Genomic DNA, 21,629 nt, shown 5'->3' with positions numbered 1-21,629 from the left:
TACAGTAAACTTGTGTCAGAACTGAAGATCTTCAAGCTTCAGGAACCTAAATCTTTTATAAAGGGCAGTAATTGTGCCTGCCCTTTGCTCTGGAAGAAGACATTACCTTTATTATACTGGACAGTAAACAAACCTGCCTTTTGCTCTGGAGGGAGACACTATCTTCCAAGACTGTTCACGATAAAAACATTCCTGAAGAGAGAGAGTCTCTCCTTTCAAGACACACAGAAACAGTCTCAAACAGTGAGTTGCCAGAGTATATATGCATTTGTCAAAATTTATTGAATCTTAATACTTATTATTTGCACACCGCATTATAGTTTTTGCCTCAAAAATAGAGCAAAAAAACCCTGTAAAACAAAAAGAATTAGGTGTGGACAAATTCGGGGAGGGACAGTAAAAGGGGAATTCTTTTGTTTTGGTGAATCCTTTGAAAGAGCTAGGTATAGGAGGAGCCAGCCTGCTTTAACCCAAGTGATAGCTGACCTCATAGTTTTCTTTTCTTTTCTTTAATGTTTATTTATTTTTGAGACAGAGAGAGACAGAGTGCAAGTGGGGGAGGGGCAGACAGAGAGGGAGACAGAATCCAAAGCAGGCTCCAGGCTCTGAGCTGTCAGCACAGAGCCCGATGCGGGGCTCGAACCCATGGACCGCGAGATCATGACCTAAGCCGAAGTCGGACGCTTAACCGACTGAGCCACCCAGGCGCCCCTGACCTCATAGTTTTCAACTAAATCTGAATTAGACTAATTTACATAAAGGCAAGGAAGCTATCTTTTTTTCTTCTCACCATCATGTCTCTTGGCACTCAGTACACAGGTGCTTAATAGAGCTGTTAGTTAAACTCGTACAACCAAGGTAAAAAAAAGGAACCAATGCTTTGACCACAAAGCCACTGAGTCATCATTTCTTTATTTTGCCATCTTATTCCTTTCTCTCTTGCTTTCTGCACTTCCTCTCATCTCAGTTATATTTTTCTCTTCACCCCACACTCTCAAGGGGCCACACAATGGAATGAAATTATCTCTTCATTACATGCTCTATTTTTACAACAAAGATTTTATACTTCATTCTTAAACAGAGAACAGCACTTGAATTACACAGTGTGAACTTAAGCGAAGGCATGGAGTCATACTCCCTAAGTGTGACTATTAGCTCCATTATTTGCTTGCTGTGTGTCCTGGCAGAAGTCATTTAACCTCAATTCCACACAACTATTAGGACTGATAAATGGGAAAATGCCTTAGAGTGCCTAGGGCAGTACTGACTTAGCAAGAGTTCAATAAATGTTACCTGTTATTTTAAAATACCACCAAGATTTGTACGTGGACTGTGATTTAGCCACTAATACATTTATGAAAAACAACAGAAACATAAAATTGAAATTAAATCTTTAAAACTCAGCCTAGTAAGTAGGGTCTCAATTTTAAAAGATGGCGTCTGAACAATTACTAGGATATTTATAGAAAATATGGATTTGTTTATGGAATCTCTGTAGTAAAAGACATGCATAGAACCCTTTATGTTGTAATCCAAATAAACATTTTGTGCCTATTATGTATAAAGTGCATAGCTGGGTTGGAAGTTACAAAAATAAACAGGTTTTGCTCACAAAAGCTTCTCAATCTTGTACGGGATATAGTATTCCCATGCTGTCTCATAGTTTTGGAAGGATTTGTTGTTGTTGCATAATATTCAATTGGTGTGTGGTGGTTTCTGAATTCTTTGTCACAGCTGTTGACATTTAGTGTACAGATTAAGAACATGGATTTTATTTTATTTTTTTAATTTTTTTTAACGTTTATTTATTTTTGAGACAGAGAGAGACAGAGCATGAACGGGGGAGGAACAGAGAGAGAGGGAGACACAGAATCGGAAGCAGGCTCCAGGCTCTGGGCCATCAGCCCAGAGCCCGACGCGGGGCTCAAACTCACGGACCGTGAGATCGTGACCTGAGCTGAAGTCGGACACTCAACCGACTGAGCCACCCAGGCGCCCCAAGAACATGGATTTTAAAGAAGACTATCTGTATCTGAAGGCCAGCTTCCCCCTTTGCTGGCTGTGTGATCTTGGGCAAGTTACTTCATTTCTCTCAAAGCACCTTAGATTCCTTTCAATAAAACAAGAAAAACTGTACTTACTTCATAAGTTTTGAGATGTATGCAAAGCAATTAACCTTATGCCTGGCAAATAGTGAGGGCTCAATAAATTTAGCTATTTTTCTAAGAAGCAGTTTTAGACATTTTGGTTCCCTCACTAATATTCATCCATACTTTCTCCATTATTTAGCCATCATGTAGTTAGAGGGGAGGGTTAGACACTGATTCATACATACATCAGACTAATCCCACTCCTCCAGCTAGTGACTGTTTCAAGTAAACCAAATATAATCTGAACTGTCCACAGTATTTGCACAATCACAAGAATGGGTAAGTAATCAACTTGTAGATCTTAGTACGGTCCTATGAAAATAAGTGTTACAGTAATAATTTTTCTTCATGTAAACTGCTTTTTCACCAAAGGATAAACCCTACTAGGCAATGGTGAAATGTTCTTGGGACATATTATCTGCACTTTCTAATATTTTATTTGGTTTATTTATATCCATAGTCATGGGTAAATTAACAATATATGGATTTGATTTTCACTGCCTTTTAAGTTTTGCTGTCAGGGCAATGTTATTTATGCAAAATCAATATATATTCTCACCTTTTTCTGGCTGCATGGAAAAACTTATAAACCACAGGAATAATGTGCTTCTGAAGTCTGGAAGAATTTAGAAGTGATGGGGCTCATTTGAGGATCTAAAATTCACTGATAACTACCTGAATTTTTTCTTTGGTTATTGACCTGGTCAGGTTTTCTAATTTTTGTTGATTGGATATTCTAAACTCGTGTACCTAACATTTCATAACAAATGTTTTAATTAAAATATATAATTGATGGCACTTATTTTAATCTTCCTCTGCTTTTTCATTACCTTATTTCTGATTTTGAATTTTTAAAAAATGCATTTGCCAGGTTGCCTTTTTACTTTCTAATTTTCTTTTTTTAATGTTTATTTAATTTTGAGAGTGCAAGCAGGGGAGGGGCATGGGAACAGAGGATCTGAAGCAGGCTCAGTTCTGACAGCAGTGAGCCAGATGTGAGGCTCGAACCCATGAACCACGAAATCATGACCTGAGCTGAAGTCAGACGCTCAATTGACTGAGCCACCCAGGTGCCCCTTTTCTAATTTATTTCTAATTAATCTTATCTTTATTGTTACTTTTTCTAGTGTTATGTTTTACTCACCCATCTTCCCTCTCTATGCAACAATGGCTATTAATATGCCCTTTAGCATAGCTTTAAACATACCCCCCCACCCTTTTCCCCATTGTTTCGCTCTTCTTTTATTGCATTTTTTCTTGACAAAATAACTAGAAGAGGCCTTTAAAATCACTTTCCAAGTGATTGTGCTTTTTATTCTCTGGTTTTATTACTTTGTGATCAAAGAACAGAGCCTGTAGAATTTCTGCCCTATAAAATGAACTTCAAGGGAATTATCAGGCTGCAAGGATTGCTTTCAGCTTTTACAGTCCGCTCAGATGCTGACGTAATGCCCAGCAGATGGGCACCAAATGCTCATCCATTTCATTCCTCCAGGAATGAAGGAGGCCCAGAGGGTCCAGGTTTAGAATAGAAGGTACATGATTTCCTCACAATTTGTCTTTAGAACAAAGAGGCTAAACACACTTTAGAACTAGTTTGATGGTTTTATGATCCCGGCTGTAAATATTATGAGCTGATGGGCAGAAGTTAAGACATGTTTCTGGGTCCCTTACGCTGCCTGTTATTCAATGTTGCTATCTGATCGATTTGTAAACAATTCCATTTGAGTAAAAAAATTATATCCTCTTTTTTCTATGTAGTAATTCTGCTTTATTATTTTTTCCCGTTTAGATCTCACTTCTACTTGATTTGTTATAGTTCACAGAACATGTGTTAAGATCTCCCACAATTTCTACATTAAAGGTTTTTGTATTTCTGCATTTTAATCCTATATTATCCTGCATATAAACTCTATGGTTTGTCGTCTTCACTACTAATTGTAATTTTAGGAGTAAATATGCTACTTATACTTTCTTGTACTCTGAAATACTTTTCATGTTAGGTGTATGTGGCAGAATTTGATTTAAAGGTAAGTGTTTTGGAAGAAGCAAATCATTTCATTCTGATTTTAGAATTTAAACACTTTTGGTCTTAAGTGCTCTTCTTTTTCTTTTGACTTTTGTCAAATATGCAATTCCATTTTTTCTTTTTCAAGGATTTGGACAGGAAACATTCTGTTAATAATTTTATTATTAATCACCTTAACAGATTTCAGAAGACTCTTAAACTTACATTTTCTTTTTTTTTTTTTAATTTTTTTTTTTTCAACGTTTATTTTTGGGACAGAGAGAGACAGAGCATGAACGGGGGAGGGGCAGAGAGAGAGGGAGACACAGAATCGGAAACAGGCTCCAGGCTCTGAGCCATCAGCCCAGAGCCTGACGCGGGGCTGGAACTCACGGACCACGAGATCGTGACCTGGCTGAAGTCGGACGCTTAACCGACTGCGCCACCCAGGCGCCCCTTAAACTTACATTTTCAAAGTAAAAAACAAGTTGTTGTTTTTCCACAAAAGTTTGGATTTTACCCCTCATTTCACCTCCTAAAAAAGAAACTGTGATCCCTTCTTGGTTCTTCATTAACTTAATCTGGAGTTAATAAGCCCCATTAAAATTTTTTGAGAATAATCATTTAATAAATAATATATTTTAAAAATAATTATCTGCATTATCCTAGTAGTTTTACTGATTTTAATACTCACCAACTTTCTTCCCTCATTCTTTTCTTCTTAATTTTGGTTCATTTTGGTAATGGAGTGATTATATTCAAATAATTTTTTTCTATAAAGGGCAAGTAAGTAGTGAATTGCAGACCACAGATTTTTTTTGTTACCTTCACATGTGGATGACTGGAGAAATCCTGAACTAAAAACTCTGCTCCATTCCAGCTGGCATTTAATGTATAAAACAGGATCTTCATTTAGACTTGAGCCTTTTTTTTTTAGATCAAGATTTCTCCTATTAAAACTACTACCTAATTTGTTTTGTTGTTTTCTTTGGGAACACTTATTATTCAAAGGATAAATTTTTGTAACCAGCCTTTTAAATCTGTACTTTTTCTCTGTCACTGAACTCATCTGAAAGGGCTTTTTACCCTGGTGCTTTGGTTTACTGTCACATCTTTAAGCTGCAGAATCCCTTAAAGGAAAGCTTATTAAGCACAATATAGAACACTGAAGGCAGCTCTGATCTGGTTGATAAACAAGTGGTGGGGAACCCCCTCCATCTTTCCTTTGTTGGTTCATGAGAACCCACAGGGTTCTGAAAACCAGTGGGATATTCACTGGTCTTCATTTAAGGCTAAATTTTCTTTAGCACTGTGGCTACTTACTGTCTTTTTAAAATGTTATTTATTTAATGTTTTTAATGTTTAATGCTTATTTATTTTGAGAGAGAGGGAGAGGGGGAGGGGGAGGGGGAGGGAGAGAGAGAGAGAGAGAGAGAGAGAGAGAGAGAGAGAATCCCTAGTAGGCTCTTTGCAATCAGCACAGAGCCTGATGTGGGGCTCGAACTCATGAATGGATGGCCTCAGCCAAAACCAAGAGTTGGACCCTTAACCAACTGAGACCCCAGGCACCCCTTATTTACCGCTTCTGACACAAATTTTAATATGGCTTCTCCCTTTCTTTACTCTCTTACTCTTCCACCCTCATCATCATAATGCTCTGTTGCACCAGGGTGGTAGCTGAAGCAAATATTTTCTAGTATTTCTTGCTATACATGCACTGGAAAAACAAAGAAAGCCCTTCATTCTAAGTGCCTCAGGATATTGCTCTTCTCTCATACTGCAGAAGTGTCTGCCCCATTAGCCTCATGCTGATCTTGCTTTAATTCATTTAAGAAACAAAAACTTTAATTGAAGTAGAAGATACATTTTAAAAATGCATAAGCCATTAAGAGTACAGCTCAAAAAGTTATCACAAAGTTATCGCCACGCTGGTGAAGACATTACCAGCACACCATAAACCCCCTTTCTGACCCCTTCCCACTCCATTCTGCCTAAAAGTATATTTTGCTTGTTTTTGAAGTGTTTTATAGTGGGAATCATATACACATTTTTTGTTGGCTTGTTTCTTCTAGTAACATCATATTTATAAGACTCATCCAAATTATTGAGGCACCTGGGTGGCTCAGCCAGTTAAGTGTCTGACTACGGCTCACATCAGGATTCTCAAGGTTCGTGGGTTCCAGTCCTGCATTGGGCTCTGTGCTGACAGCTCAGAGCCTGGAGCCTGCTTCGGATTCTGTGTCTCCCTCTCTCTGCCCCTCCCCTCACTCGCACTCTGTCTCTCAAAAATGAATACGTTAAAAATTTTTTTTTTAAAAATCATCCCAATTATTACATGTAGCAAATTAGCTCATGTCCTTGTTACAGAGTAGTATCTCATGTATGCATTCTGTTGACACTGCATTGTTTCCACTTTGAGGTTATGAATAATGCTAAGAATATCCTTCTATTTTTTTGTATACATATGTTCTTATCTCTGTTGCTTACATGCTTAGAAGTAGACTTACTGAGTTGCAGGTAGCTGTATGTTTCAACATTAGTAGGGATTTGTCAAGCATTTCCAAAGTGGTTGAACCAATTTACAGTAACACTGGCAGTTTGAGAGTTCCTGCTGTTCCAAATTCTCACCAACACTGGTATTGTCAATATCTTAATTTTTGCTAAACAGTTGTAAGGATATCTTTGTAGAGTTTTAATGTGCATTTCCTTGATGACTAATATGGCTGGACATTTAACAGATTTAAATTTTATTCTTAAATTTACATTACCTGTCAAAGTAAAAAAGAGTATTTTAATGTTATCTTTATAAAAGATTAGAAATTTACCCAATTCTTCCTTCCTCTGCCAGAAAAAAAACAAAACAAAACAAACACACGCAAAAAAACTGTGATCGCTTCTTGGCCTTCTTTGTGAAACACTGGCTCATATCTCTTGTCCTTTTAGTTACTCATTTCTCAACGAGGACATATTCAGTTAGGCCAATTGCAGAATCCTCAGAATCCAAGGATTGCAATTCTGAGGATTGCTTTCAGGTCTTTTTCAGCCCACTCAGGTGCCAATGCTGATCCAGCTGGTGGTCAGAAACGTTAATCCCATTTAATTCCTCCAGAAAACCCAACTAAGTCCATCGGACATAGGATTAGTGTAGATGAAGGTAAGGAATTTCCTTAAAATACGACCGAAGTTCTTAGGAAAGATGGCTGGAAAGAACACCTTTCTTAAAAGAATCTTGCTCTAAGTATTCTACATCTGCTAATGGATAGAGGCTAAGAGATCTTTTTGGATCCCTTTGTTGCCCTTGTCATTACTCTTCCCTTTTATGACTACACCCCCTCACCCCACCCCTAGGTGAATGACAGCTGTGGTTCTCTTGGTTAAGGAAAAGCTCCAAGATAGTACAGCTTTAGTGCCACCAGTTAAGAATCCGAATGGGGCTTTCAGTAGCTGTCTCAAATGATTAGTACAGCCTTCTTATACATAGGATAATAAGCAACGTTAGATGATGAGAAGCTAAGGTGTCATCTTGCTTTACCAACAAGCTGTTTTGATGTGGATTCTGAGTCAGCCGTTTTTTAAAATTCCACCCCTTATAGCTTTCCTTGGTAAAAATTCCTTCTAGTTTCCACTACTCTTACCCAAGTTTCTATGAATAACATTAACTTTTTTATTTGAATGTTTCACGGGTATTTTTGCAGAAAACTGGGATAGGAGTGTTGCAGGTGTTTGTATTTATACTGCCTTTATTATTATTTTTTTTTTCCTAGATGAGAAAACAGGTCCAGAAAGGTGATGTTGGTATAATGTATGAAACTTGCTCTTGGGGGAACTGGAGTTAACAATAAGATCAGGGCGCCCGGTTGCTCAGTTGGTTGAGTATCCGACTTGATTGCAGCTCAGGTCATAATCTTGTGGTCATGGGATTGAGCCGTGTCAGGCTCTGCACTGACAGCATGGAACCTGCTTGGGATTCTTGTTCTCCCTCTCTCTCTGCCCCCCCCCCCCCCCCCCCCCCGCTCACCCTCATGCTCTCTCACAAAATAAATAAACTTAAAAAAAAAATCTAGAAGACATTGTACATTCCTATATTACAAGTAACTGAAAGTTACTAAGTAGAAGTACATTGCTAATCTTTCAGGATGACATAAAGGGAATCTACTTTCATTCCACCCCCCCCCCCCCGCCCCCCCATACTTTCCTTGAGTTACAGCAGTGAAATAAAACCCGGCTAGGTGAAAGATGAGACTGCATTACAGTGCCTAGGATTCCAAGATTCAGGGTAAATGTGAAAGGGAATGAAACCTGCTAGGAGTTTCTGGGGGAAGGATTAAGCCAAAACACTACTTAATGGTAGATGGGCCTTAGCAGGAGTTTGTGATAGTAAAACAGAGATGGGTACTATATCTCCAAGTATGTTCTTTTCTTGCCATTGTTGGCCCATTTCTGACATTGCCAATGCAGGTCAGCCAGTTCCAGTTTTCAGCAACTACTTCAGATTCTTCCTAAAGTCAGTCCTACAAGTAACAAATCGTAATCTTCTCTACTGTCCCCCAAATGTCACATTCTTAAGTTACTAATGTACTAATGTAGAAGAGGAAGGAAGTCTCTTGTGCCAAAGGATCAATAATTTAAGAATGTAAAAACTATCTTCTAGTGCCAAAACCTGATATAACAGACTTTACCAAGGATGAACAGAAAAAATTAAATGATGTATTTTTATACAGCAGATCTTCCACTAAATAAGTGTGATTTTAATTCGATGACTTTAGATTACTTTAATTCTTCTTTTAGCATTAAACAAACAAAAAATAACAGAACCAACACAAAAACCCTTTAAGAACTCTGTGCTAATGAATGCTACCACCTGTGTATTACTAACACTGAAAAATGGTAATATGGAAGCAAGAAAATCAGTTAGCAGCAACAGCATTTACCTACAAAATCAGAAATGGAGTAGAAGCAGGAAAATAAGAGTATAGATTCATAGGAGTATCTGTAAGTACTTTGGTTACCCTTTAGTGCTCAATAATTTCTCAATTTCTAAAGAAAACAGTACTCGTTTTTTCACACAGTTCCTGATTTCTGTATTTCAAATATAAATGATATTGCTAAAACAGTCTCCTGGTGCCTTCCTTCCACCACTTCTGCAGCAGTATTGTCAGAAAGGCAGTCTCCAGGGTGCTGTAGTGGCTGCAGCCTTACTCAGCTGGCAGGTTAACCAGCTCACGTGGACCTTGACATCTGATATTGGCTGCAATTCATAGGAAACAGTCATAGGATTCCCTTCTCCTGTGATAAACACTCAAATGGATTTTCATAGGGCCTGGTAACTTTCTCAAAGTATAATGGGTCCTCCATATTCTACTGAGGACAAGTCTTTTCTACCTTAAATATAGTGAAAACATGGTCAGTATAATGAATGAACTGCAATTTCATATGTTAACTAAATATTTCTATCTGATCCCCTGGTTATACCATACCTTCAGTTCCCAGGATCCAAGTGTTCTTGAGTTACTGTTTCTAGAAAAGGAAATAATGCAATCCATTTATTAGAATTCAGATACTGAAATGAAACTTACCTAATAAGGATGACCTTTATGTTATCTCTCTTTACTGAAATCATATGTAAAGCTAGTTGCTATGATTTTAATAGAGCTTACTAACCACATACAAAAAAGATCAAACTTGCAGGTGGCTATACCTCTGGATGGAAAGGCTATATAAATATTTAATTTATTCTTGACCTCATTGAATTTTAGTTTTATGCAAATAAGAAGTTACTGAAAATTCAACTGCACCTATAAATCAACAGTTTTTGGGTGCACCAAAAAAACATTCATTTTATAATAAGATTCACTTTAGGATTGTAAAAATACTCAGATACATACACATATATTTCTGTACTCTTGTGAGCATTCTTTTTTCATTTTTTTAAACACTCATGATCAATAAGGACATCACCTTCATGCTCCTTTGTCATTTAAAAAGAATGACATATATACCCATATTTCTTTAGAGCCAAAATCTTTGATGGTAATTTATGAAAATAATTCACTTCAAAATAAAAGTAAATAAAAAATAAAATTAGGTAGAAGCTTTGGGTGGCAAAAAGCAAATAATTACCATCCTATGCAAAAATATCAAAAAATATTTGCTAATATGAAAAAGCCAGCCTGATACCTTATTTGTAAGACTGTTTTTCAATTTCTCATTGTAATTCATGTTTAACTGATATTAAAGCAGATGCTTAATTCTAAAAAATGCTTAAGGTAAAAAGACTTAGGAACTTCTCAACGTCTTACTTTTACAATAGTCCAACTTAATGTCCAATATATGGAATCTCTTTAGGCTAGTATACTGAAAAGACAATGTCATTGACTACCCTTTCAAAATCACTTAGGGAGCTTACTGAGACACTCACCCCCAAACCTGAAAACTCAGTGTACCTGTATTTTAAACAAATACCTGAGGTATTCTTGGTAGACACTTAAGTTTAAGAACCACTGCTTTACCCAATACAAATCCTGTCATTTCATGCTCAGGGCCTTAAATAACATCTGAATGCTGTAGTTCACTGTTTCTGAGTGGCAATGTTTATCACCACCTAGTGGTAAAATCCCTTATTTTACCTCCTATCTGTTCATTGATATCACATAGGTACCAAGTAAAAGAGAATAAAATTCAGGGAATGAGAAAATTTTAGAGTAATAATTTCCTTAGTATTTTGCATTAATTTTTCATCTATGGTGGGATAACAGAGCATAAAAAGTAAACTTATAAATAAAACCACACCATTACCATTGAATAAAAACAGTATATATGCTAGAAGAAACTTTCCTAAAACACATCCGTTGTTATATCATTGCCCTGTGTGCCTCCAAAAACACATTTCACAGTGCAAATTATGCTCTTCTTTTGGAAATACAGGGACGGAACATATTAGCATATTAAAGCCTCTGGGAAGTTTCACGATCGAAAAAATCTGTGCAATAATAACTATTTTCTAAATGTATTTGACCATGAAAACTTCTTCCCTAAAGAATAACGGACTTCTCTGAAGACATTAGTACTTCAAGGAACATAGCTTGGACATGATGCTCTAGAAACAACAAATCTGATACCTGCTTTCAGCATCTGTAACCTACAGTAAAAGACCTGACAATGAATTTACAAGAAAGTTTTGATCAGGCTTTGTTTTAAATGCTATTTATATCTGAACCACATATTTGAAAGAGAAATTTATTGATCTGAATTGCTTAACATTTTTTTCTTTTTTTAAATTAAAGAAATACACACCTAATAAAAACTCCACTATGTTGGCAATTTTAGTAACTGACATATGCAACGCATTTAAGGATCTGAATATAGTATTATGTTCTTATACCCAAACTGGATTTGAGAAGTAAACATTTAAGTGAATACGTAAGTACTAGATTATTAAATGCTATTTCTTAGGTTCTAGAACTTCATCTTAAGAAAAACGTGACATTCTGACTTTTCAAAATAAAGTTTTAGGGCTCACCTGCAAGAGAACTGAGACATGCAGTTGGAAAACACAACAGACGGTTGCACTGTAAAAGCAGTGTTTCGTAGGCAGAGAACAATTCTCCAAGTCTCTTTAGAATTAATATGAAGGAATCAAGGAAATATATCTGCATAAGACACTTTACTGAAACCACAACTGTTTGCTGAAACTGGCTGACATTAAATGCAGCATGGACAAGTTGGAATTACTTAATGCAAATAGAAAATCTGGAGGGCAGGAGGGTGTGAGAGCTGAAAGAGCTGAATCACCTGAAAGATTCAGCTTCTTCTGTTTGACCCAGTGAAAAACCTAAAGACTAATAGGTGATTAATTGTAGGGAATCATATTTTGTCAATTATGAGGATTAACCAAAGATGCAATGGACTCAGGTATGACTTAAGAGAACTCCCTTCCTACTTTTACACTGTTTAGATTAACCAGCTGGCAGGAATATTTCTGGGAATATTCAAACATCACTTGAGTGGTAGAGACTGATAACCTGTAGGGCACCATTTGGTTCCAATCCATGAAAATGGAACTACGCGTGCAGTAAATGAGCTTAGGATGAATAAGTCTACTTGTTCATAATCAATCAACTCTCCTTACTTAGGTTTTTCATTTTGAATGAGAATATCTGCTTCCTTTATAAAATGTGCCCTTTGGGAGCCTGGGTGGCTCAGTTGGTTAAGCGACTAACTCTTGATTTCAGCTTAAATCATGATCTCGCAGTCCTGAGATAGGAGCGCCGCACTGGGCTCCAGGCTGGGTGTGGAGCCTCCTTAAGATTCTCTCTCCCTTTGTCCCTCCTGCATGTGCTCACACATACTCTCTCTCAAAATAAATAAAAATATGCTCTTTGGTTCACAAAGATTCCATTCTCATTCAGTAAGCCCTGCCTGGGAAGAGGAGATTGAAAGTTTTATCTCAATTTACTAAAATTACCAATTCAAAAAAAGAATTTTCAACTTTTAAATGGAGAGATGTCAAACTATGCAATACTCTATTACGCCCAGTGAACTTAATCTTTTATTATTTTTAGTTTAACTCAGAATGTGGAAGGCATGAGGAGGTACTTCAATGGTTTTAATAACTGCATACCATTTATAATATCTTTAAGATGCTGAGTTTCTGATTTAGATACACCTTTTTGATACACATCATTCACCTCAATAGCAGCTAAACATTTTCCTTGGATTTTCAAAATACAAGCATAGTAGGGTCTTAATCTTTAATCTTTTTTTGAAATGACTATTCTATCATAATCTGTTCTGAAATTACATGTTATATTTTTGCAGTGACCATTATATCTTGTATTTATAAAGGGAAAATGTCCACCCTCCCGCAAGGCCACTGATATTTATTTAAACTTATCAACAACTTAAAACTTTTTTTAATCACCGTTGCTCTATAATCTTAAAAGATCTTTACAAAATTACCAACAAATTTTGGTGTAACTATAAAATATAGTCTAAAATATTTCTAATAATGTATTTTGGTTCTTGACTTAAAGTGTAAGTAGCCAATCTGGATGTGTAGGTTGAGCAATTACCATATTTTATTGAATCTAAGATGCAACCGACTGAAGGAAGCACTTTTGCGTTCTGTTGAGAAATAAAAAGAGGTTGTCAACTACAGTATGGCACATAATCGGTATTAAGATGTTTCCAATTTGAGAAGTGTAAAAATGTGAAAAAATGTGCATCTCAAAATCAATGAAATATGTCATTTAGTAAAATTCTAAACACTGTTTTATTTTTTATTCTCTTCTTTCACATAAATAAGGCATGATTTAGTCAAGCAAAGAAAACTTTATTTCTGCTACACATAACAACATATTGCTCTAAGAAACAACTATTATATTAGTTTTAGCACTGACGTGTGGATTCAAAAATTCATGTCAACAATTCGTGCTCCCCAGACAAAACAATGTTGTGCACAGACTATCAGGTATATGAAAAAAAAAGCTGTCAACTGTCCACAGGGAGTGCGTCCAGTCACATTTTCAGTCAGTCAGCTGAGGATTATGTCATTATTTAGTCTTTGTTCTGTAGAAAGAACACAACACAAGTATGAAAATCATCACCTGAAAGGAAACAGCTGTTGTATATAGTATTCCTATAATTATAATGTTAGGAATTTCCTGTATTTCAAAGTAACCAATGTTATCTGCTTACTTAATCATAGACGCCCCAAAATAAGCAAAACCAAACTTACTCAGAAGGATGATGTAAACAGGTACTGAATTTCTGGAGGGAAAATGCTGTGAATTAATATAAAATCAGGATGCTCTGAAATACTAAAATGTTTATTTTCCTCAAATAGAAAGAGAAACATATTTTGCACATCAAACCCAGCTCAGAATAGAACTCAATTACTTTCAAAATTGTACTCAGTTTTTCCTATTTTATAGGTGTAGCTCACCTAATCCTAGGCCTATTCCTTAGAGATAAAAGGAACCAACCTTTGAGTGGTACTGGTGTCTTCTTGAAATTAAGGAAACAAACAAAAAAATGCTTCCCCCTCCAAGAATTTCAATTTCAATTTTCATGTAAAACTTGGTAAACTTTCTCATTATTTTATTGAACCTTAAAATATGTACATTTACTTAATATACCAACAAAGGAGGAGAATCACTGGAGTCCACAGTAAATAGGAAATCTACAGCAAAAATAAATTTAAAAACATTTAAAGCTAATATAGCTGATTATTTCCCACTATTTCCAGCTAACCTGACCCTATTTTATCTTTGCTCTGAATAAGTACAATTCAATAAAGGGAAAAAGGACAGATTTATATTTTATGAAGAGTCATGCTGAAGTATATGCACTTCCTCTATAATGCAGGGAATGGGATGAAGGTACGCCACTTTTACAGGGAAAAATGTGGTATGATAAAGCTTCATTCCCATAGCACTGAATGCCCACAGTCTGTATATTAAACTTTTAGTTTCTGACCATTTAGATGAGACAACATCTCAAAGATTTCACTGAAATCACCAATGCAACAGTTTTAGTTCATACTTGCAAAACATTATTTTTATAAAGACTTCTGCTGATTCATTTCTCTCACTAACCCTATTAAAAAAATCAGACTCAGGAAGGTGAAGAGGTCTGTCCAATCACAGTCAGGTATCAGAGTTAGAATTCCAAGCCAGATCTTCTGATTTTTAAGTATAATATTTTTGTATTATATAAATAATCACCAGGAAAGGCTCATCCACAAGAGTAATTCATACATTTTCCCCATAATAAAAACATAGTATTATTGTACTTTTTTAAGGACAAAGATTCTTTGAATAAAATAATTGTTATCTACATATTAAAATATCCAAAGACACAAACACATTTTTGTGTGCTATTTTAGAAGACAGCTGGCTAACCAGAATTCAGGTCTTAACATTTTATTTGTAAACATAAAAAAACAGCTTTAAGAACTTGCTAAGTCATTTTCACTGGCATTTTAATATTTCTACATTATATGGGGTAATGGGAATGAATTTTATAATTAGATAAAATATTTTAAGACATTTCTAAATTAGGATTATTCACAATGGGTCCAAATATTGCCAAATGCCTTCTAGGTAGGAGGAACTCATCACCTGACTTGCTCTATATTAGAAGGTCATCAGCACTAAGGCATGAGACAATCCATTCTGATACTTGCTAGTTGCCATAATTGGTCGGAAAGAAAATTGATGTAAAAAGAAATCTGCTTTCAAGTCAGTACCTTCAAAGTGAATCTAAAGTGCTTGCCAACTGCTATCATTTGACCAGCAGTGGACTTGGAAAGCTGGCGTGTGTGTAAACAGGGAAACTGTCAGCTTCCCCTGAAACTCAGAATTCATTTCCAGAATAAAAAAGTGAAAGAGCTGAACATTTCTACTTTAAAGAATGTCTCCCTAAGCCATGGAGATGTGAGTTGAATTATCACAGAAAAAGAAATTTAAGTTTGATTCTGAAAACTAAAGAAAAAGGAATTCATATGGCTGTATGTACCATTATAATAGATAAAGAGTTTTTGGTAAATTGTCTGGGTTCTTTTTTTAATACAAATATGCATATGAGAATACTTTCTGAATGTGTAGTTTTAATGCACAAACTCACAAATTTAAAAGTCCACAAAAAACCAACATTTAAGTTCAAAAGTTCCAAAAACACGTATTATTTGATATTGCTTTTAAGGTATTACACTAGTGAGATGTCAAAAACACTCTTTATAAAGGCTATTATAAATTAATTTATAACTCAAGACATTAATCCCTCAACTTAAAAAATCTTTAGAACTATTTCAATTTTAAAAAGTTACATAAGCATATAAAAGTCTAATTCTTAACATCTAAGACATTCACAAACAAAAAAAGCCACTATTTAATTTCCTATATTGAAATCTGATTTTATTTTATAGAAGGGCAAAAACATTCTCCCAGTAAACATCAAAAACATTTGTTTTAAGTTTACAAAATTCAGGTTTAAAAAATATATTGTGAAATTAACCTGTGCTGTGGTTTTATCAGCCAAGCTTTTTTAAGTCACAAGGCTTTTAACTGATAGCTTCCAAATCCTTAAAAAGAAAACTCTATACGTATTCCTCTGGCTATAATATTTAGCCGGTATGTTTTTAAAATTCAGAGTAAAAAGGGCTTACCTCAAGAATCAGTAAGTTCTCTGTCGTTTGTTAGATTCTTCCCTTGGGGAATCTGCCAACATAACTTTAAGTCTGACTCCATTAAGGATCTTTCCATGTAAAGTAGTAATGGCATCATTGGCGCTTATTCTATCTGCATACTTGGCATACCCCACGTTTTTTCCTGACACAAGGTAAACTTCGATCAGGTTACCAAAACGACTGAAACAAAGTAAAAAAATCAACCGAAATTGGTAAAAAATACAACTGCGTAGGTCCCAAAATTGGGGTCCATTCTGGACTCCTTTTCCATTCCTCTCCCCACACCCAATCTGCAAGCCAATCCTCCTTCTCAAGCACGTCCTCTATTAGTCAAGTTCTCTTCATTCTCACTCAGTTCCCCATCCTCATTCAGCCAGTCATGATCTTTTCCTTGGAATACTCAAACACGTTCTTCCCTTGTTTCCCTGCACCCTGGGCTTGTCCCTCTTCAATCTATTCTCTACCCTGTCTTCCCAGTGATCTCTCTAAAATACAGATACGATCATTTCCTCCCCAAAATTCCCTTCCAGGGTAAGGACAAACTCCCTAATGTGGCTTGTGGGCCTTTCTTGACATGGGCCTTGTTTTCTCCTGCTTCACCCTCCCACACAGTCTCTCAAATTCCATATTCTAATGATCTCCTTTCACATTCTCTCTGTAGGAAGAACCATCCGAACGCCCTCCTTTCTTCTATTGCTAAGTTATTATTGTCTATCAGGTCTCCGTTATACCTTGCTTCTTTAAGAAGTCTTCTCAGAGTCTTAAAAGTAGATGCTCCTCTCATGTATTTCATAGCCTGCACATTCCTTTTCACAACACTAACCTCACTAGGCTGTAACAATACCAACTTCAGTAGGCTGTAATATCCTACCTACTTGTCTGTGTCCTATATGAGATTAGCTCTCACAGGACAAGGACCATAATGTCTTACATAATACATTTTGTTTACACAATGTCTCTTGCACACAGCATGGTGACCACCTGGCACAAAGGAGATGCTCAAGAAATAAACTACATGAATCAGTTAAATGAACTACTGATATTTTATGCAGCTGTTCAATGAGTTTCCTGGTGTTTTTTTTTTAATTCACTAACACTGTTGTAAGGCAAACAGGAAAAAGACCAAAAAGAAAAAAGTTAAGATTCAAGGAGTTCTATTAAAAAAACAAAAATTAACAAGTGCCTTCCCTTTTTCTATATTTATTATATACTCTTCCTTACAATCAGGTAATTGTTTACTCAATATAATTCTTAAGGTTCCAAGAGAGTGTGGACAAAATAGAAGATGCTTAGTAAACTGTTCAGGTGAAATACTACTACAAAGGGAAAGATATGTAACAAGAATTTTAAAGGACAGGTCTATTTTTTACCAAGAAACAAATGATTTGTCCATTTTATGCGTGAAACTTTTCAAAACAATACTGTATGTTTTATGTCTTTAAAAGAAAATCGGAAATTCTGTGTGGAGACTTAGGATATGTAAATAGTAGAGAAGGAAATCATCATATATTTTAAAAGGTCATATAAATAAGGAATTTTTCTAAACTGCAAAACAAATCATTTCTACCTGATTAAGTATTGGATATAGAAGTTTCAAGATTGTGAGAGGACTTAAATTACTAGTTTAAATAAATTATATTATAAAACGTAACTTTGTGGAATTGAAATCTTACCAGAAAATATCCTCTAATACATCTAAAGGTAAAGGATGAGGATTAAACACGATAAAAAGTCTTTCTTTCACAGGAGTTTCAGGAGGGGCTTTTTTTTTGCATGATGGAAGTACAACATCTGTCTGGATTTGAGGCAACTGTGATCCAGAATTTCCTCCAAATTGCTGTTGAAGAGTTAGGTACAAAAACAAGAAAAAAGAAAAACTGCACTTTAAGGATTTTAAAGCCAAGAGCTAAAAAGATATATATATCACGGCTCCTATGTGATCTTTTACTACAGCTCTGAAAATTTTCTTTCCTAGGTAACAAACAGAGGCCACATTTATTACATACCCTATTGATGTACTACAGAGGTTAAATTTTTCCCTACTTACCAGAAATTGCTGCTGATTTGGGTTATTCCACACCATTGATGCAAGCTGTGCTGCTACCATCTGCGTTGCCATTTTTCTAAGGAGACTAAAGATAAGAACTGATAATTTACAGAAAACTAGAGATATTTAGTCTCTTACCCGTAACTTGTTTTGTGTGACTTCCTCACCCAAGAGGTCAACTGCTTTCTATTTTTATTCTTCAAGTCATATTATGTACGCCCTGCTTTAGACTCTCCTGAGATGGTACTTACTCTGTTGCATTACTCCCATCATCAATGAAGGAAACACCTATCCGGTTCCCAGGAGGGTACTGAAATCCATGTAACTTGTATTTTGCATAAATAGCTGATGCTACATTAAAATACTGAACCACTCCATGACCTAAAACAAAGTAGAGAATCAGGAATTAAAAACAAAAAACAAAGAGAATACCTAAAGCCTGTGTTGCCATAAAAATGAAACAATATAGAAATACCCTAGTATCACACAACCGGTGAATACAGAATCAAATGGGTCAGAAAACAACGTTCTTATATATATATATATATATATATATATATATATATATATATATATACACACACACATATATATATATACGCATATATATATGCAACAGCTGTGTTCCTACAAAGTCTAAACCAGATTTTGTTAACAATATAAACATGATATTTTAAGGAAAATGAAATTACTAGTGTAAGTTTTTTCCAATGAATTTAATTTTAGAATATTGATGCTTCTTATATGACAGATACACCTAAAACCAAGCAGTTTTTCTTAAATATTTATTCTTTGAAATATACTTTGAAATTCTAAAATTTTCCCTATCATACTTATTTATTCTTTGAAATATACTTTGAAATTCTAAAATTTTCCCTATCACACTGAGCAGGAAATGAAACGAGGGGAATATATATAATCTGATAAGAACATACAGTCATCTGGCTAGCTACAGTGGTAGAGAAAGAAAAAGTGGTATGTATGAAAAACAAAAGGTAGGGAACAGAGGATCTTAGATTAGAAGTCACAGATTACACACTCTTTTTGAGAGCTTTCAGCTATGGAAACAGATTTTAATTCAGGAAGATGATGCTGAAGGTGGGGGTGGGGGTGGATAATTTTATACTGGAGTCCTTACATGGAAAGCCCAGGAGCTTATAACACAACCAAAAAAGTTTCCATAATATATTTACAATACAACCCACTTAGGGGGAAACACTGCTATAATTTAAGGGTCCTGTCTAAACCCAAGCATCCCAACATTTTAATGAAATTAAAACTCAGAAAGCAAATGAATATATAAAACCAATTCAGATAGAACTTTATATGACGATTCCTCTATCAATAAAAAAGTGTTCCAATGACACATGTATTTATTTACCAGACACATTCAACCAGAGAAACAATATAGAAGGTGAAGGAACAAATACATTTCAACATAACAGATAAAAGGGACAGAAATACAGAACAAATAAAATTACATATAACAACAAATGTGCCAGAAAACACAAAATGTGTGCACACAAAATAGAATAAAGAAGAGGTTGAAGATGGTCTGAAGTAGGTTCAGATGCAGTCCTGCTAACAGACCAGGGCTGGGAAGAGTAATAGTGAGCATGTGTGAAGAGTGGCACTACTCTGCTCCAGGCCCGTTAGCCTATATGACCTAACACCTTCCCACTTATGCTCACACCCATGGCACCCTAAAAGCACTACATCAAGTGTATCTATACGCCAGGAACAGATGCCAAGTATGACTTCTCTATACTCCCCTTACCTCAAATTCTTTAAAAGAAACTGACAAGCCCCTTAGACTTACTGAGTGCCTATTATGTGCCAGGACTTGCATTAGGTATTTTACATATAGTATTTCTAATTCTTATCTAACCCTGGTACTGATAGTATTAATAATCCCCTTTTACATATAAAGAAAGAAAGGCCCAGACAGGATAAGCAATTTGCCAAGGTCTCAGAGCTACGTGCCAGCACTGGGATTTCATTTGCACCTGAGTCAGATGCGAAATGGAATGCCAACCATTTTCCATTGTGCCACAATGACTCCATTTCTTAAAAGCCTTAAAAAACAAAAAACAAAAAAAAACAAAACAAAAAAAACTTAAAAAATTACAAAGATGGTTAACATGAGATATTAGGTTTAACCGATTAAGTAACAAGTTCAAATGCCTGATAGTAGAGCCTTGCTTCAATTAAGACTGGGAAGATGTAGAGAGAGAAAGAGAGCAATTAGATACTTGAAATGAAGGGAAGGAGTTTTTTTGAGGTATAAGCTTAAGAAAAAGATTTAGGGATGAGAAGGAAACTTTAAGGGTTTTATAACTTTGTCTAGCATTAATCAGCAGTACAGAGACTCCATTTTGGCTGCACAAATGGAAACAGAGAATGCTCTATTTTATGAGCGTTAAAATATATATATATTTTTATTTTTTTAATGTTTATTTATTTTTGAGACAGAGAGAGACAGAGCATGAACAGGGGAGGATCAGAGAGAGGGAGACACAGAATCTGAAACAGGCTCCAGGCTCTGAGCTGTCAGCACAGGGCCCGACGCGGGGTTCAAACTCACGGACCACGAGATCATGACCTGAGCCGAAGTCGGCCGCTTAACTGACTGAGCCACCCAGGCGCCCCTAAAATATTTTTAAAAAATAAATGACTTTGTTTAAAGGAGCTATAATCCCAGGGGGTTATTTATTAAGGTATCGCTGTATTTGAAAATTTAAAGTGGAAAAAAGAAAACAAAATTGTCACACACAGAGTAACTGACATCAAAAGTGCCACTGGAGAAAAGACATTTTATCAAAACACAGTATATTTAAAAATAATAGTCATTATTTTACCATAATTAGAATAAGGATCTCGTTGAACTTCACAGTATTCCAATCCTGGTACTATATCAAAAATACTGAAAAGCTGCTCTTCAGTGAAAGGAACTCTTGATACAACTGACAGGCGTTTGGAGATAGCTTCTTGGCCTCTGTTGTCATTCTTGTCAAAACTTGAAAATTCAGATTGTTGTTCTCCAACAACATAAAAAAAGTATATCTTTAAATTTCTATACAGTTGAGAATTCATTTAACATTTATGTACTAGAAAGTAAGATGCACTGTCATTGCATTAGAACTTGTCCATTGCATTGGACAAGGAACCGTGTTTTGTCATATGCTCCTGGTCATTAGCACTATCAGAAGGGACCAATGGTGAGGAAACAGAATTCTT

The 21,629-nt window shown here is 35.7% G+C and overlaps 1 protein-coding gene across 9 annotated transcripts in view; it reads right to left on the bottom strand.

Moving 5' to 3' along the window:
- RBM45 (RNA binding motif protein 45) overlaps positions 1 to 21,629 on the bottom strand; it is a 51,046-nt gene that overhangs the window by 19,253 nt on the left and 10,164 nt on the right. For 2 of the 9 annotated variants that reach the window (XR_015255353.1, XR_015255351.1), the window contains exons 5-11: positions 21,251 to 21,430; positions 18,644 to 18,773; positions 18,393 to 18,477; positions 18,019 to 18,182; positions 16,325 to 16,525; positions 13,895 to 13,926; positions 9,636 to 9,675 (exon numbers count right to left, since the gene is read on the bottom strand). Coding sequence is in view for 5 of the 9 variants with exons in the window: in XM_086718969.1 (XP_086575095.1) it covers positions 16,333 to 16,525; positions 18,019 to 18,182; positions 18,393 to 18,477; positions 18,644 to 18,773; positions 21,251 to 21,430 (752 nt within the window). In the remaining 4 variants the exon portion in view is untranslated. Of the gene's footprint in view, positions 1 to 9,635; positions 9,676 to 13,468; positions 13,726 to 13,894; positions 13,941 to 16,324; positions 16,526 to 18,018; positions 18,183 to 18,392; positions 18,478 to 18,643; positions 18,774 to 21,250; positions 21,431 to 21,629 lie in introns of those variants that run through there. The other 7 variants (XM_086718969.1, XM_086718967.1, XM_086718966.1 and 4 more) reach the window with 5 other exon arrangements.

This window comes from Puma concolor, chromosome C1, assembly GCF_028749965.1.
Source record: "Puma concolor isolate L17-30 chromosome C1, mPumCon1.1.hap2, whole genome shotgun sequence".
NCBI lineage: Eukaryota > Metazoa > Chordata > Mammalia > Carnivora > Felidae > Puma > Puma concolor.
The sequence above is the reverse complement of the archived record's forward strand: the minus strand, read 5'-3'. Positions and strand labels throughout refer to the sequence as shown.